General features: G+C 35.1%; 1 protein-coding gene across 1 annotated transcript; it reads right to left on the bottom strand.

The window, feature by feature from the left end:
- Positions 1–3,773: 3,773 nt before the first annotated feature.
- On the bottom strand, positions 3,774–16,061 carry LOC149228833 (putative anthocyanidin reductase). The gene is made up of 5 exons (XM_089375738.1): positions 15,487–16,061; positions 15,216–15,407; positions 4,739–4,898; positions 4,404–4,617; positions 3,774–4,277 (listed from the first exon to the last, which is right to left on the bottom strand). Exons 1-5 carry the CDS (start codon positions 15,793–15,795, stop codon positions 4,133–4,135), a joined length of 1,020 nt encoding a protein of 339 aa, XP_089231864.1. The 5' UTR covers positions 15,796–16,061; the 3' UTR covers positions 3,774–4,132.
- Positions 16,062–16,952: the final 891 nt, after the last annotated feature.

Below are 16,952 nucleotides of genomic sequence, written 5' to 3'. Positions count from 1 at the left end.
AATGATTTGGTTGCGGAGAGGTGATTGGTATTTTGGTATTTAGTTATATAGTTTGAGCTTATAGTAATTGGTTGGTGTTCGGTTTTAGAGAGGTTATTGGTATTCAGTGTTTGAGAATATTGTTAAGTGTGGGTCGAGTTTGAAAATTTGATGAAATGTGGCCTACAGGTTTTGATGGTTGATTGAGACAGGTGGATTCATATGAATATTTTGAAACATGGCCCAAAGAGATGTTGGAGGTTGAAGCTTTTAGTAAGGAAGTAATAGCTTCCTTCCAGTAGGAGTTGGTAAACTTGATGAGGGAGTAGTAGCTTCCTTGCAGTAGGAGTTGGAGAAACAAAAGGTGGTAGGAGCTTGCATACTAGTAATATTTTGCACCAATACAAGATGTAAAAATATTCTCTTTATAATAAGAAAGAAGACATAGACAACAAAAACGAAGGTTTTCTCCCAAATTGGATTTCCACCTAAAATTTTGGTGTCCCTATGTGTTTACATGTTGCTTACGTGTTATGTTTTGGTCTTTTGAATATTTCTCATGGTTAATTGTAATGAATGGCTAAAGATGTAATGAATTAGGTAACTAGATAAAATTGTGAATAATAAGTAAACTACATATATAGTATTTGTGTTCATTAAAAATGTGTACACATGCAAGTTGCTTGAACAGTAGTCGCGTATAAAATTCTAATGTGCAATTGAATATTAATTGAAATGAAATGTTGATTCACCCCCCTCTCTTCGTATTTATAACATTAAAGAGTCATGAAATTAATTGAAAAAACATTGAAAAATATATGAACACCAAACAAAGTAAAATAATTTTCTCATAATTTCCAATTCAACGAGAACCCCACTATACACATTTAATATCACATTTAATGTCCTAGATACAAGTATATAGATATTGTCAACCCATCTTCTTGGAAGTAGAATTAGGAAGAAACGTTATCTTAGATTCCAGATGTATGTGAATTTTTTTGCTCGACACTACTATTCGCAAAACTAAAACTGCACTACACATAATACCATGTAGGATGTGATATCAGATCTGGCTACTAGTTTATTAATATCATGATGAAATTAAATCTAGGTTTTAGTTGAGTATGGTTAGTTTTTGAAAATATTGGTTGTTGTAATCAATAATTTCCTTAAGACTAAACTTATATGCAAATCCCAAATCTAATATCCTCTCTCATGAAATGTTGCCACTACCATTAGTTGACTGTGAATCATTGAACCTACAGTAATTAGTCATCATATAAAAAATAAAAAATGAAATTGAAGGATGCAATTAAACATGTAGGTGACAATTCAGACCAAATATATCTGGAAACTTAATAGTGCTAGGGATGATTGACTTTGTGGTTATTTGTGTATGTGCATGTGCAAAGTCTAACATGGTGGTGGTATGTCTAGAGGAAAGATATCGACCCTCTGCTCCATTAGGAATAAGTGAGCATTGCAAATATTTTGAACATAGATGAGTGATGGTATTGGGTAAGAAGTGAATGGATTGCAACAATCCACATCATAACAGATCGATCACCTATGGATTGCACCACATTAAAATATTGGAATCCCACACATTTAAATCTTAACAATATTTAGGAAATAATAGCCAATGATAGGCAGTCAGTTGTACCTATTATCAATGATGACATTGCAGTGATGTTAGAGGGAATTGTGGTGGTAATTGAAAGGACTGCAATTATGGGTGAGATGATACTCACCACATTAATACCCTCCTTTCCAAATTTCAACGCACATTTTGTTGCAAGTGTTTTCAAATTTGCGTAAACGTGCCAAAGAAAGAATTTACATATTTTAGCATAATTACATTGCAAAATAAAGAATATGCATATTTGAGTAAATTTTTTAAATAAATATATATAGAAGTATAGATTGGATCATTAATTAAAATTCTCTCTTTGCTTTCGAGAGATGTCTATGCGGATATGGGGGAGAAAATGCTGATGCGACCAAAATCAAATGACGATTCATTCATCCGGTGAGATGAAGATGTTTGGATAATTCATATTGTCACGCTCAGATTTATCTATTGGTACTGTCATGCCTACCGCAATTTCCATACCAAACATGCCATGATTGTACGTGGTCACCTATTTTTTCTACGATAGTACGGTGTTGCATGGGTTGGTGAAATTATTACAGTACATGAAGACGACAATGTGAGACTGGGCTTAAAGTCTAATTTGATAGATGTGGAAATTTCACTGCCAATAGAAATTGAGTTTTAAACCGTTTAAACTAGAACTCTGTATACCTCTTCATGAAAATTCCAACAAAAGACATGAACAAGCAATGATGTGGGTCTTTCTCTCCTCTTTTTTATAAAGCATGGTTATATATTTATTTATATAAAAATGGTGTTGTATTTTTTTTTAGCTATTTTAGATCAAAAAAAATTTATGATCCAATAGTTTATGACATTGTAATTTTTGAATGTATAAATAAATTTAGTGTCTTTAAAACCTTCTATTCTAATGTTGTAAAGTATATAGCTCCATCATATAAATTTAAAAAAATTGCTAACTTTTTTTTTAATCCATAAAAGAATATACCAAAATTAATATATATATATATATATATATATATATATATATATATATATATATATAATTCAATTGTATAATTTCATTTATTTAATAATTGATAGTTTTAATGATAAAAATGCATAATAATTTATTGTTGAAATAGTTTCTTTTAAGAGGTTATCAATAATAAATAAGAAAAAATGATTTTATTTATTGGAAATACTATTTAAATTGTTTTTTTTTAACTTTTAAAAGTGCGTTTTTTATTTAGGTAAAAAAGAAAATTCCTTTCAAATTAGGAAATGTTTTTGATAGAAATAAAAATCTATCCACAGCCTATCATCAGTAACCATTATAATTATACTATCTTTCCAAATCATAGTTAATATAATTTTTGTTAGTAATTTTGAAATTCGTTTTCAATTTTTTTAAAGTATGTATTAAATATTTTTTGTTGTTGATATATAGGAATTTAGATATTGAATTTTATGGTTTACATAATACATCATAATATAATAATAGTTACTTGAACAACCTTATAAATTTTATATTAAATACTTTTAAAATTCAATAAATTAAATTTAGAACAATTTTTAATATACATTTTATTAATAAATTTAATATAAATATATTTCAAATTATTTTTATTTTACAAATACACAAAATTGAAGTAGAAAATTTTACTAAATTTTATAGCCTTTGAATTCCATCCAAAAAAATATATAATAAATAGAGTGAGAAGAATTGCACTCAGGGAAAAATAAAAGCATATAAGATTTGTAAAAGATAGGCATCCCGTGCTTTTGAAAAGAAAAAGAAGATCAGATTTGAAAAAGGGAGGCATGTGCCTTTTGTAATTATTGTAATTGGAATAGCTAAATGAGTAGAAAGCAATTGGCCACACCACTTTGCACATTAGAATATTTTGCATTTAAATAAAGTTTAGATGTTAGAGTTTATTGTTTTTTTTCTAAATGTTTGATAAAGATTAAAATATTATAGAATATTTTGCATTTAAATAAAGTTTAGATGTTAGAGTTTATTGTTTTTTTCTAAATGTTGGATAAAGATTAAAATATTAAAGATATAAATTCATTAAATGTTAAAGACGTAAATTGATTATAATAAAAATAAGTTAACCAAAACTTTGCTCTTTATACGGTAAGGGGAAAACTCAAATAAATAAAATTAAAAAGAACTTTAATATTAAACAACCAACAGTCTCATTTTCAACAATCAAGCAACAATCTCATATTTCAAGGATGGGAGAAACACATTGAAATACATATTAACACCCAACAAAGTTAAACATTTTGTTCATAGTTTCCAATCCAATCAAAAGCACCAAAAACACATTATACACATATAGTGCAGAGTTGGTATCAGGCCATTCTCACAGTGGTAATATATGGAAGAAATAACATCTCAGATTCTTGATCTATCTGATTTGTAGTGCTCCACACCACACTATTCACAACATTTCAAGTAGCAGTACCCATAAAACTGTAAGACATATTCAATCAGGCTAATGATTTGTTAAAACTTCATATCACAATGAAAGTAAATCTAGGTCGTCACTTGAGCATGGCTAGTCTCTGAACATATTGGATGCTCTCATCAATAATCTCCTCTAGACTATACTTGTATTTGAATCCCAAATCTAATAATTTATTGGATGAAATGCTACCGCCACTACTAGCAGACCGCGATTCATCCAACCTGCATCAATCAATCAATCAACGTAATAACGAATTACAGAAAATTGAAGGAACTTAGTAAACAATATGAAGGTGACAATTCAAACCAAATATATGTGGAAACGTAATGGTGTAAGGGATAACTGACTTTGCAATTATTTTGTACTGTGGATAGCGTCCAGCAATGAAATGTGCAAAGTCTGGCATGGTAATGGTATGGCCAGAGCAAAGATAGCGTCCCTCTGCAGATGGGTGCTCCATCAGAAATAGATGAGCATTGCAGATATCTTGAACATGGATGAGCGAGACTGTATTTGGTAGGAAGTGAATGGACTTTAGCACTCCACACCATAAGGGATCGCCTATGGATTACACCACATTTGACAACCATAAAAAATCATAAATATCATAAACCCCATAGGGAAAAAAAACAAAGGAATGTTAAGAAATAAAAATCGATCGATGATAAGAAACCAACGGTACCTGTGATCAACGATAATGTCGCATGGACGCTAGAGGGTATTTTGGCGGTCATGAAAGGGCCTGCAATTATGGGCGGGATAATACTGATCACATTTATACCCTCCTCCTTTCCAAATTCCATTGCAGCCTTCTCTGCAAGTGTTTTTGATTCTGCATAAAACTTCAAGGAAAGAATGCATATTATGTCATTCACATGTTGTAAAATGTGCATATATAAGAAAAAATTAAAATAATTGCACATTAAAATGTAGATTGATCATTAATTAAAATTACATTGAACATAAAAAAGATTATAAATTTTAATCAAACTTTCATTTTCATTTAAATATGTAAAGAAGAAAAAGGGTTTCAGATAAATTCCTCTTCTTAAAAGTGGGAGAACACAAAATTCAACTTAATCTTTATTTAAAGATTAAAATAAAGAGAAAAATTAGGAAAAATAACATAATGGAGATATGGTATATGATTAATTTCAAAGCAATCTTTCACTCTAAATATTTGATTTAATCCTAACAAAAAAAACATAGGGTATCATCAATTTCAACTCAATCTCTCATCAATTTCAACTCAATCTCTCCCCTCTAACTAAAAATTATAAAATTTAAAGGAAAAAAGGAAAATTAAATGGGAAAAGAAATAGTAACAACTAAGAAAATATGGTAAGTGATTGATTTCAACTCAATCTCTTTGTCCAAATATTTGATTTAAAATTGATAAAAAGGTGTAAGAAAAATTATTTAACAATAGTTCATGTACATATTTTCATAAATTTAAATTCATTTCAGTGTTCTTTATTTCTGATATTTGATAGATTAAAAATCAAAACAAAATTAAAATAATTTTTTTGATGTATTAGTTTTTAAATTTAAATTTAAATATATTTTAATTTAGTATATAGATATGTGTTTTTTTTTTTAAATATTCATAATTTCTTTAATTCAAATCTTTTACTAACTTATTTTTGATGTTTATATATACATTTTTAATTATAAAATATTTTGTATTTTTAAAATCATTTTATTTTTCACATTTACTTAATGCAATTATAAAATTATTATATAAATTATTATGTAAAAATAACAAACTGCAACAAAATCATTCATTTTAAAAGCTAAAAAAAAAATTAACTATATATAAACAAATGTGACTGTATAAAGTAATTATTTTCACAAATATATATTCATTATCTAAATAAATTAGAATTTCAATCGTTTTAATTCTTAATCTTTAACAAATTCAAAGTTTGAAAAATGGATTAGTAGGAAGGATGAACTATTTATCTGATCAAAGAGCTTACCCAATCCTAACTCTTGTTCTCTCATGGAGCCCAATCAACTCGAGCATGGTGTATCAAGGATTAGCTTAAATTTATTTTATTCTAGATTTATATAGTTTATTTTTATATCTACAAATTTTAAGAGTGTTACAACTTTGATACCAGTTGTTAGAGAATAGAGCACTGCAACAAAACATTAACAGAGGCAACATAATGTAAAACAATGTGGGAGACAACACAATTTCAGTAGATAGAGAGAAAACAGGAATACATTACCAATGGAGAATGAATTCACTTCACATAAGAGGCCTTGGCCTTTGGCTTGCCTTGCTCAAGCTGAGAAAATACAAATTTATAGAGGTTGAAGGAGGATCTAGAATCCTGCATGTGATTCATATGAAAATCTAGAGATTAACGACAATGTGGTAGGTTTGGCGCGAGTGTGGTGGTGACGACTAGGATGATGGAGTGTCGGGGAGACAGTGTCGGCATTAGCACAATGTGCGTTGGTTTGGCTTCACACTTAACATTCTCCCACTTAAAGCAAAATAAGAGTCACGAATCAAGTCACATCGAGTCCTACCATGCCTCTACATAACTCAAGTTTATTTCTTGTTAGAATCTTAGTGAGCATATCAGTAGGGTTCCTATCTGTATGGATCTTTTCCAAGGATAATTGTCTTTCCTCCAACACATCCCAGATCCAATGGTACCTTAAGTCAATGTTTTTGGTTTTTGAGTGAAATGCTGGGTTTTTCACCAAGTGAATGGCAATCTGCCTATCACAATATAACACATACTTGTCTTGCTTTATTCCTATCTCTCCTAGGAATCGTTGCATCCACAAAATCTCTTTACAAGCTTCTATTGCAGCTATGTACTCTGCTTCTATTGTAGAGAGAGCTACTATTCGTTGAAACCTTGACACCCAAGATACTGCTGCACCTACAAATGTATACAAATAACCTGTAGTGGACATTCTGGTGTCCATATCTCCAGCCATATCTGCATTTGCAAATCCTTCAAGCACAGTCTCATTATGACCAAACATAAACAATAATGACTAGTACCCTTGAGATACCTCAAAATCCATTTTACTGCTTGCCAATGTTGTTTTCCTGGATTGGCAAGGAACCTGCCCACTACTCCCACTAACTATGCAATGTCTGGTCATGTACATACCATGGCATACATCAAGCTGCCAAATGTCGAAGCATAAGGAATTATGCTCATCTCTTCCTTCTCCTTGTAATCACTAGGACATAATTCAATACTCAACTTGAAGTGGGCTGCAAGGGGTGTACCAACCAGTTTGGCATCCTTCATATTAAACCTGTCAAACACCTTCTTGATATAATCCTCATGCCCAATATGTGTTGTTCTGGTCCCAAATCCTTCATTAAAAATTTGATGCCCAAATATTTTTTCAACCTATTGATCTTATTCTTATCATACCCAACAATCAACATGTCATCCACATATAACAATAATATGATAGACTTTTCTCGGTCATACCTTTTGATATAGACACAATGGTCAACTTCCAAACTGTGAAAATCGTGTTCCAACATGAATGAATCAAATTTATTGTACCATTGTTGAGGTGCATGTTTCAACCCATAGAGACTCTTCTTCAATGTGCAAACAAGGTCTTCTTTATCTTTTTCTATGAAGCCTTCTCACTGTTCCATAAAAATATCTTCCTCCAATTCACCATGAAGGAAAGTAGTGTTTACATCTGACTGTTAACATTCTAAGTCTAAAGCAACAACAAGACTAAGAATGACTCTAATGGATGACATTTGAACACCATGTGAGAACATTTCAGTGAAGTCAATACCTTCTTTTTGGGAAAATCCTTTCACCTCCAACCTTGCTTTTTACCTCTCCTTTTCATCACCTTCATTCTTAATCCTAAAAACCAATTTACTTTGTAGAGCCTTTCTACCTTTCGGGAGATTTACCAACTCCCAAGTTTTATTTTCCAGCAAAGGGTTCATTTATTCTTCCATTTTTTACTGTGTTCAACTTTACAAGCTTCTTCAAAACAATTAGGCTCAACTTCATCAGTCAAGAAAATATAGTTTGAAGGAGGATACCTTTGTGAAGACTTATGAGACCTAGAAGATCCGCAAACTAACTATGATGGTGCATTATCAAGTTGAATCTCGTGTAAAGGTTCCTGCAATATTCCTTCTTCTTCTTGTTCATCATTTTCCACTTGTTATTCTTTCTGCTCTTGAATTTGTTGTTCATTTTCTTGCATTGTGGGATGTTTTCCTACTGCTCTTCAAAACTGCCAATAACTTTCTTGATCTCCAAATCACCTTCAGTCCTCTTAAACATTTCTGACTCATTAAATATAACATCCCTACTTATAATAATTTTATGTTTGACTGGATCCCATAGATGATAACTGAATTCTTCATCTACATATACTAGAAAAATGAATTTCATAGATTTATCATCTAGGTTAGTTCTATTTTCTTTGGGAATATGTACAAATGCTTCACATCGAAAATTTTTCAAGTGAGAATAATTCAACTTACCAGTCCAAACTTCTTTAGGGATACCTCCATCCAAGGTTGCAGTTGGAGATCTATTTATGAGGTATCAAGCGGTCCTGATTGCTTCAACCCAAAAATTCTCCTCAAAACCAGAATTGGACAACATACTTCACACCTTTTCCATAATGGTGCGATTCATCCTTTCTGCGACACCATTCTGTTGAGGATTACCAAGCACGGTCTTCTCCTGCTTTATGCCAAACCTGTTACAATATTCCTTGAATGAATTTGAGAAATATTCTCTAGCATTATCTGTTCTCAAACACTTGAGCAATTTGTTAGTCTCTCTTTCAACAGCAACATGGAAATTTTGAAATATTTCAAAGACTTCACTTTTACTTTTCATTGGATATGCCCAAACCTTCTTGGATGCATCATCTATAATTGTTACAAAACATGATGCTCCTCCTAATGATTTGATGTTAACAGACCCAAACACATCGGAGTGTATCAATTATAACACATTTTTCTTTCTGTCATGACCACCTCTAAGGAATGAAACCATTCTTTGTCTACCATATATACAATGCTCACAAAGATCAAGATTGTAGGATTTCAAACCTGGCAATAAATTTTTACCAACAAGGATTTTTAAGCCCTTCTCGCTCATATGACCCAAGCACTTATGCCACAGATCTGCTGAATTTTCTTCTTTTGCAACAACAACCAAATATAATTTTCCTATGAGTGCCTTCAATGTGTTTAATGTTCCTGTATTGGGTCATTTGGCCATGACCAATGCTCCTTTGCTAATTTTCCAGCCTCCTTTTCCAAATCTTGTGGAATAGCCTTCATCATCCAGTCATCCCATAGAGATCAAAATCATGTGCATTTTTGGTACATGCCTGACCTGTTTCAACAATATATCTTGTCTATCCATCATCTTGATATGGACATCTACGACTCCAACAATATTGCAAAAATGATTATTCCCCAAATGCACTCTACAATAATTACCACAATTATATGTAACAAAACTATCTTTGCTTGGGGTTACATGCTGAGATGCCCCAGAGTCAAGGATCAAATCAAAGCTACTACTAGATGTATATACACATGCATCCTCTATTGAAACAGTAAAAAAGACATCACCATCTGTGGCTACAACAATAGTTTCACCTTCATTTGTGCTCGACGACTTGTGATTTGTACTAGCCAGCCTCTGATCCTTTTGTCCTTTCTTTTAGAATCGACATTATTTCTTCATGTGCCCGATTTTACCACAATGAGAGCAAATGATCCTGCCCCTCCTTGATTTTGATTGGCCTCTTGATCTTAATCGCCCTTGTCGGCCTCGATCAATTCTCCTACCACGATAAGCTAGAACTAGAGCTTCTCCTCCTTGGTTTTATGAAATTGACTTGCATCGCAGCTCCTTATTTATTAAACTACTACTAACATCATCAAACTTCAGGCTCTCTGCAGTTATTGAAGTGCTCATAGCTACAATTAAATTCTCCCAGCGGTTTGACATAAAACACATTAATAAAATGGCTCTAATTTCATCATCTAAAATGATTTTAACAGAGACAAGCTGATTAGTAATAATATTAAATGCATTCAAGTGCTCAGCAACTGAAGCATCCTCCTTCATCTTGAGATTATAAATCTTATTTATCAAGAACACTTTGTTTGATGTCGTGTTCTCCTCATACAGATCATGGAGCTTCTTCCATAATCCTTATGTCGTCTTTTCTACGGACACATTGAAATACACATTATTGCTAAATATTGGCAGATTGTTGCAATCACCTTTCTATCTAGATTATTCCACTCTTCATTTGCCATGGATGAGGGTTTATTTGTTATTCCCTCAATTAGCAAATATTGATCCTTTAAAATCAGTATATCCTCCATCTACGATTTCCATAGGGAAAAATTAGGCCCGCTCAACTTCTCCATATCTGTAACTGTTGTCTCCATTTTCAATAAAATTCACACCCCAAAGACAAAAAAAACTCCACTTAAAATTAAAGCTTTAATTATCACCCTTTTAGACTTTAATAATAATGGCCTTTCCCTTTCGAAATATCATATTCAAAATATCCATATAAAATTATATATGTTTCATAATAAATATAAAAACATATATAATATTTAAACCTCAATTAAAAACATAAACACTTAAAAAAACATAAAGTCTTCACACATAATATATAAGTGGCCCATAAGTAGACATGTCCATTTGAAAATCTTACAACATAGCATTGAACTCCATGTTTTACACTCCAATGACAACAACCGTCCTCCCTTCCCTTTTGGTCCTCGTCCAATTTGTGATGGTCCTTTCAAGCCAGGACCTCTACCCTATCCAGCGTATTTTCAGAACAAAGAAATCTAACCGCTTCTTGAAGAGAACAGGTGACTTGCTGCTGCTCAACAACAACTTCTTGCAGAGAGCAATTGCAGAGGCAACTTACTACTGCTCAATAGTGGCTTCTCGCAGTGATGCTCAGGAGGTACAAACTTCGACTAGGATATGGCGCGAAGAGAATAGTTGCAGAGGCAACTTGCTGCTGGTCAATAATGACTTCTTGCAGTGCTGCTAAGGAGGAAAAAACTTTGACTGGGATCTGGTGAGCATGCTCATACTGACAAAAATAGTGTAGCGATTTAGCAGTTAAAAGAATCCATGACACATCCACAACACTCTATATATCACTGGCTCCGATACCAGTTGATAGAACTGGAAAGACTCTCCAAGAGAGCTTGACAATTGTTTTAAACTTAAGGAAAATTTATACACACAGACAATGGTAGATTCTACACCAAGTCGATTGTCATTTATGTTTCAATAACTCTGGCTAACTACTGCATCTTGCCGCCAACTAAAACTGAATTTGCCGTCACATGAACAAGCATAGATGGTGTTGGTATTATTGTAACAAACCTCCTCTTAATCATGACTACCTAAATTTTAAAGTGCCTATTGGTTTCAGTCTCAACTAGGCCTTACAACAACACAAAAAAAAAACTTGATAAGGGGGCTTTCATATTTTGCTATTGATTTCCCACAGCACAATTGTCTTAAGTGGACACAGAGTTGTAAACATCCCTATCTGCCAACACTCCACTAGATATTCCCTGCGATCTACGCCACAGGCATCACGGTCTTCATCAGCAAACACTTGGTTGCAGACACTCCTATCTGCCAACACTCCACTGGATACTCTCTACGCCACACAGGGGTCACAGTTGACACACCCTTCTTCAGCAAACACTCGATTGCAATGAATCCTATATGCCAACACTCCACTGGATCTATGCCACACAGGTGTAACACCATTCATCAATAGACACTCGGTTGTAGACATTCCTATCTGCGAACACTCCACTGATACTCTCTACGCGGCATAGGCATCGCGGTTGACACACCCTTCTTCAGCGAACACTCGGTTGCAGTCGCTCCTATCTACGAACACTCCACTCGATCTACTCTACACAGGCTCACGGTCTTCATCAGCGGACACTCGGTTGCAGACATTTCTATCTGCGAACACTCCACTGGATACTCTCTACGCCACACAGGGGTCTCGGTCGACACACTCTTCTTTAGCAAACACTTGGTTGCAGTCACTCCTATCTGCCAACACTCAACTAGATCTACGCGACACAGGTGTCACAGTCAACACAATCTTCATCAACGGACACTCAGTTGCACACACTCCTATCTGCCAACACTCCACTAAATCACTCTCTGCGCCACACAGGTGTCACAGACATCACAATCCTCTTTATTAGACACTCCATTGGAAACAATGCTTTCCAACAACGTCAACGATAGGGCATACTCTACTTACCCTTCACAACCCCCGAGCCAAGCTGAGAGTTCCTCTGGCTTTTCACACCAGAGAGGCCACAACTCTCCACACCATCAAGCTTAAACGATCCTAGGCTCACCCTTATACCGTCTTTCGAACAACATTGGACTTCACACAGCTCCACAGGGCGGCCCCTCAACATTTCACTTGAGCTCACCAGCTCACCCTTATGCCCTCTTTCGAACAACATTGGACTTCACACAGCTCCACAGGGCGGCCCCTCAACATTTCACCTGAGCTCACCAGCTCACCCTTATGCCCTCTTTCGAACAACACTGGACCTCACACAGCTCAACACTGGACCTCACACAGCTCCATAGGGGGGCCTCTCAATATCTCACGTGAGCTCTGTCTCCAACGCAAAATCAACAAGATGGCAACCCACACGCTAGTCGATCTGCACAAGCTCTTTGTCACACGATACACAACGATCCACAGTTGCAGCCACCTCAGGCTGCGATCGTCCTCTGCACTATCCACGACTAGATCTCAAGGGATGATAGCTCTTACGCTCCCATGATCTCACACTTACATGTTGCATATACCTGTCTGCAACAAAATCGCACATGTATTACTGCCTTGGATCTCTGCCTTGCATGCTGGCAATATTCCCAACAACGATCAAACACACAGATCTTCTTGATCTTCTCACAGATGACAGCGCCCAAGCTACCACGCATGAGTAACAACGCTTACAACATATGCTGCATGGTCCTCTGTGGCTTCGTGGCTGTCTTAACCCTCACCACACTTCCACGCACCAATTTTCCATGCTGCCTCTCTCTCTCATATCAGACACAAAACTGAACACAAAAAAACACTTTCTAGACAGGCGCTCTGCTTCTCACACTCTCATACGTGTGACTCCCACCGTCCAGTACTCCTGTAAAAAATTGCACCGCGGTACTGAGAGCTCCTGGACCGCCGGCCGCGCCTGCTTTCCTTAGCAGGTTGAGTACTTTCCGCCATTTCCTTCTGATGCTCGGCAGGGTTGGGCGAATCACAGTACTTTACATCCGTCCAGTGAGATCGGGTTAGGGTATCAGGCAGAGGTTTTTCTGGAACTTCGGCTGGGAAAAACTGACGGGTAACGCAGTCGTTTCCAACCGGGTTCTCGTTGGCAAGGAATATCGGATTCTCAGGCGGATGAGCTGCTTAATTTTTGGGGTCACTGGGCTCCGACATCTACCGAGCAGCCATAAGAAGTCGGTTGGACAACAACTCTTCTAATGACCGGCTTGATCTTCACCTCCGCTAGTGCACAGTGCGTACTCAATGGCAGCACAACAGCGCTTACTTAGCCCTCAATCCACACAAGGCGCAATACACAACAGAGGGCGCGATTTCAAATTACAGAACTCGGCTCCAGAATCAAACAGCGTTCAATGCGCTTGAGACTCTACTTAGCAACTCACGTCGCAGGTTCGATCCCGCTCCGCCTCCAACTCAAAGGTTCTTTCTCGATCTTGCTTCACTACTACGGAACCGATGTCAACCGTCCGCAAGGCATCGGCGTGGAAAACCAACGAATACTCAGACTCATTGGTAGCCGGAACCCGATTCATGTCTATCTCTCCGCGGCGCACGATCGCAGACGGATTCGACTTCGAGACCATTACCTCTTCACAGCAGTTCTTGGACATGAACCAGTTGATAGTCTGGTGCTCCCTTATTCGCGGCGCGGGAAATCTGCTCCTCCAGATAGCTGCTGCTCTCACGACACTCTGCAATCTGCAATCTGCTCCTCACGACACTCAGACTCACTCTCCTTCCAGCCTCCCAACCATCGGCTCCGATCCCAGTTGATTCAAAATTAAAAAAATCGATTTGCAGGATTCATGAGCTATTTATCTGATCAAAGAGCTTACCCAATCCTAACTCTTGTTCTCTCATGGAGTCCAATCAACTCCAGCATGGTGTATCAAGAATTAGCTTAAATTTATTTTATTCCATATTTATATAATTTATTTTTATATTTATCAGTTTTAAGAGATCACATCTTTTAAAGAAAGTTTCACTTTTATATTTTACAGAATATTTATGTCTTACTTATAAGATTTTTAAATTTAATAACATGTAAGTTTATATTAAAAATAAATGGAAAAAGTATTTTACAAATTATTGTTCTTGCTTTCAAAAATACAGATTCATTTCAATTTTACTGATCTGAATTCATTCGAATTTTATTAAATGGTTTTGTTCAATGGACTCGTCTGAATTAATGGATTTCTATAATGGATCCCACTCTGAGTTAGAATTAGAACCCATGTAATAAAAGCGCTTACACAACTTGTTCGTGAAACAGCTTTCAGAGCATAGCATTCCATTTTAGACAGAACGAAATCAGGTAAGAAGGATTGGCTGGGAGACAGGTAAGTATTATTTTGCAGCTTCTGGATACATCAACTCTATTATACTTAAGGATTGAATAACTTGATAGTTACACTATTTTACTTAAGGATTGAATAACTTAATAGTTACATGCTGTAAAGATAAGACACTCACAATGTTTGAAAAACAAGAACAGAAATCCTTTTTAGTAACAAAAATAAATAGGAATTTTTATTTTTTTTTCTCTAAAAGAGAGAATAGAGAAAAAAACATTTACAGAAAAATAGGAATATATACCAACAGAGTAAAGATTAAGGATGATACACGTAATTTTGAAACAGAAATTGTAAAATACAGCAACAGCAACAGGAAACATAGAAAGTAGAATGTTTGAAATCAACCATGAATGTACTCTCTTTTTTAAATGAAAAAAAAAGAAGAAAAAGCATTTTCTTCGATTGAAAAAATAAAAAGGCGCTTACCCAACTTTCACGTTTGTTTTCTCTGATGGAGTCCACTGAACTCCACAAGGATTCGTCGACATGGGCACTTTCGTCGGCCGTGGATGCTGCGGTGAGAGATGAAGTGTAGACGACACGCTTCACGCTTTGAACTCGCTTGCACGATCTCAGAACATTCAGTGTTCCTCGGATTGCAACCTCTATGATCTCATTCTACGCACAACCAATATTTGGTTCAGTTTTGTAGCCCCCCCTGTATATTGAAATATGCTTATTAAGTGTTCGTGCTTACCTCCGGATCTTGGGAACCGAAATCTGTGGGAGTGGCAACATGAAAGACGCCGCGGCAGCCATGAATGGCAGAATCGAAGCTACCTTCCTCGCAGAGATCTGCTCTGAAAAGACGAAGCCTCTCTTGGGCCCCTGGGAGTGAGAGAAGGCATGAGTTCTTTGAAGGGTTGTCTGGATCTCTGAGAGTGGCATGCACTGTGTACCTATTCTCCAGCAGAGTCTTTACGAGCCATGATCCGATATATCCCCCTGCTCCTGTCACGCACATGGGGAGGCCCATCCCTTCAGGGGCAGCAACAGTGACGTTCATTTTTGTGGACTCCTTTTTTTTTCTCGAATTTTTTTGGAACAGCTTTCAATCTCTCAATTATATATAATCTTGGGATTAGACCACAAAACTCGTGAGTACCAGGCCTCTCTACTTAAAGATTAGTCGACTTCCTCTTTTTCTACAGAGCAGATGTGAGGATAAATATTACGACAAATCACTCTGAGGTTTCTGCAGAGCTGTGAGGATAGATATTAGCAGAAATCATTCTGAGTTACACGATTCATTCTGAGTGAGACGTTTAGCGGTTTTTTGTATATAATAGAATATTCTGAACCTTCTGTTAGCATTGTCCAAATTTAGGTGAAAAATTCTTTAAAAAAATTATTGGAAGTGTAGGTATCCATCAAGTCGAGATTAGACGGTCCAAATTCAAAATGAATTGGTCGGAAATTGAAGAGTAGTTATTGTATCAATCACAAGATTACTCATAATTCCTCCCTACACTAAGAAAATTGAGACGGATGGTACTGCCTTACCTATCGCACTTCCTTTACCAAACATACCAAACAGCACGACGATAGGACGCTGTCCGCCTGTCTGTTGAATAACTACAAAACCAGTAGATTGCCAATTTAGCTGTCCCGGGCGGCATCTTAGTTTGTGTTAATTGAATTAATTTTAAATTGAGAAATCATAAAAGAAATAAATATGTGAATAAATAAAAATTTTAAAATTTAAAGACATATAATTAAAATAGAAATTTATTTCCTTATTTTTTTATAATTAAAAGAATAATTATAATTTCCTCATATTTAAAAAAATCTAACATATTTCATCAATAAATTTAACATATTTTATCAACCAATTTAAAATTTAAGAATCCAATTACGATGCTACCAAAACCTTTGTTAAAAATAAAATTGAATAACAATTTTTAATATAAACTCTACCACAGAAATTTTATAATATTTTTTATTAATAAAATTAAATTTAAAAAATTAATATAAATATAGTTGAATTGAGGCTTCTGTGATCCATAATAGTTGAAAGAATAACTTAGGCGTAAATCACATGTAGACAGACATTAATATATATTTAAAAAAATATATTCAAATATAATTAATTATGATTTTTCAGATCTGTTGAATAAAGGATCACCAAACATGAGAAAATCAAAATAAATTAGTAATATAAAG

The sequence above is a fragment of the Pinus tabuliformis genome, chromosome J (assembly GCF_031772625.1).
Source record: "Pinus tabuliformis cultivar Carrire ecotype Pingquan chromosome J, CPIR1, whole genome shotgun sequence".
Classification (NCBI taxonomy): Eukaryota; Viridiplantae; Streptophyta; class Pinopsida; order Pinales; family Pinaceae; genus Pinus; species Pinus tabuliformis.
The sequence above is the reverse complement of the archived record's forward strand: the minus strand, read 5'-3'. Positions and strand labels throughout refer to the sequence as shown.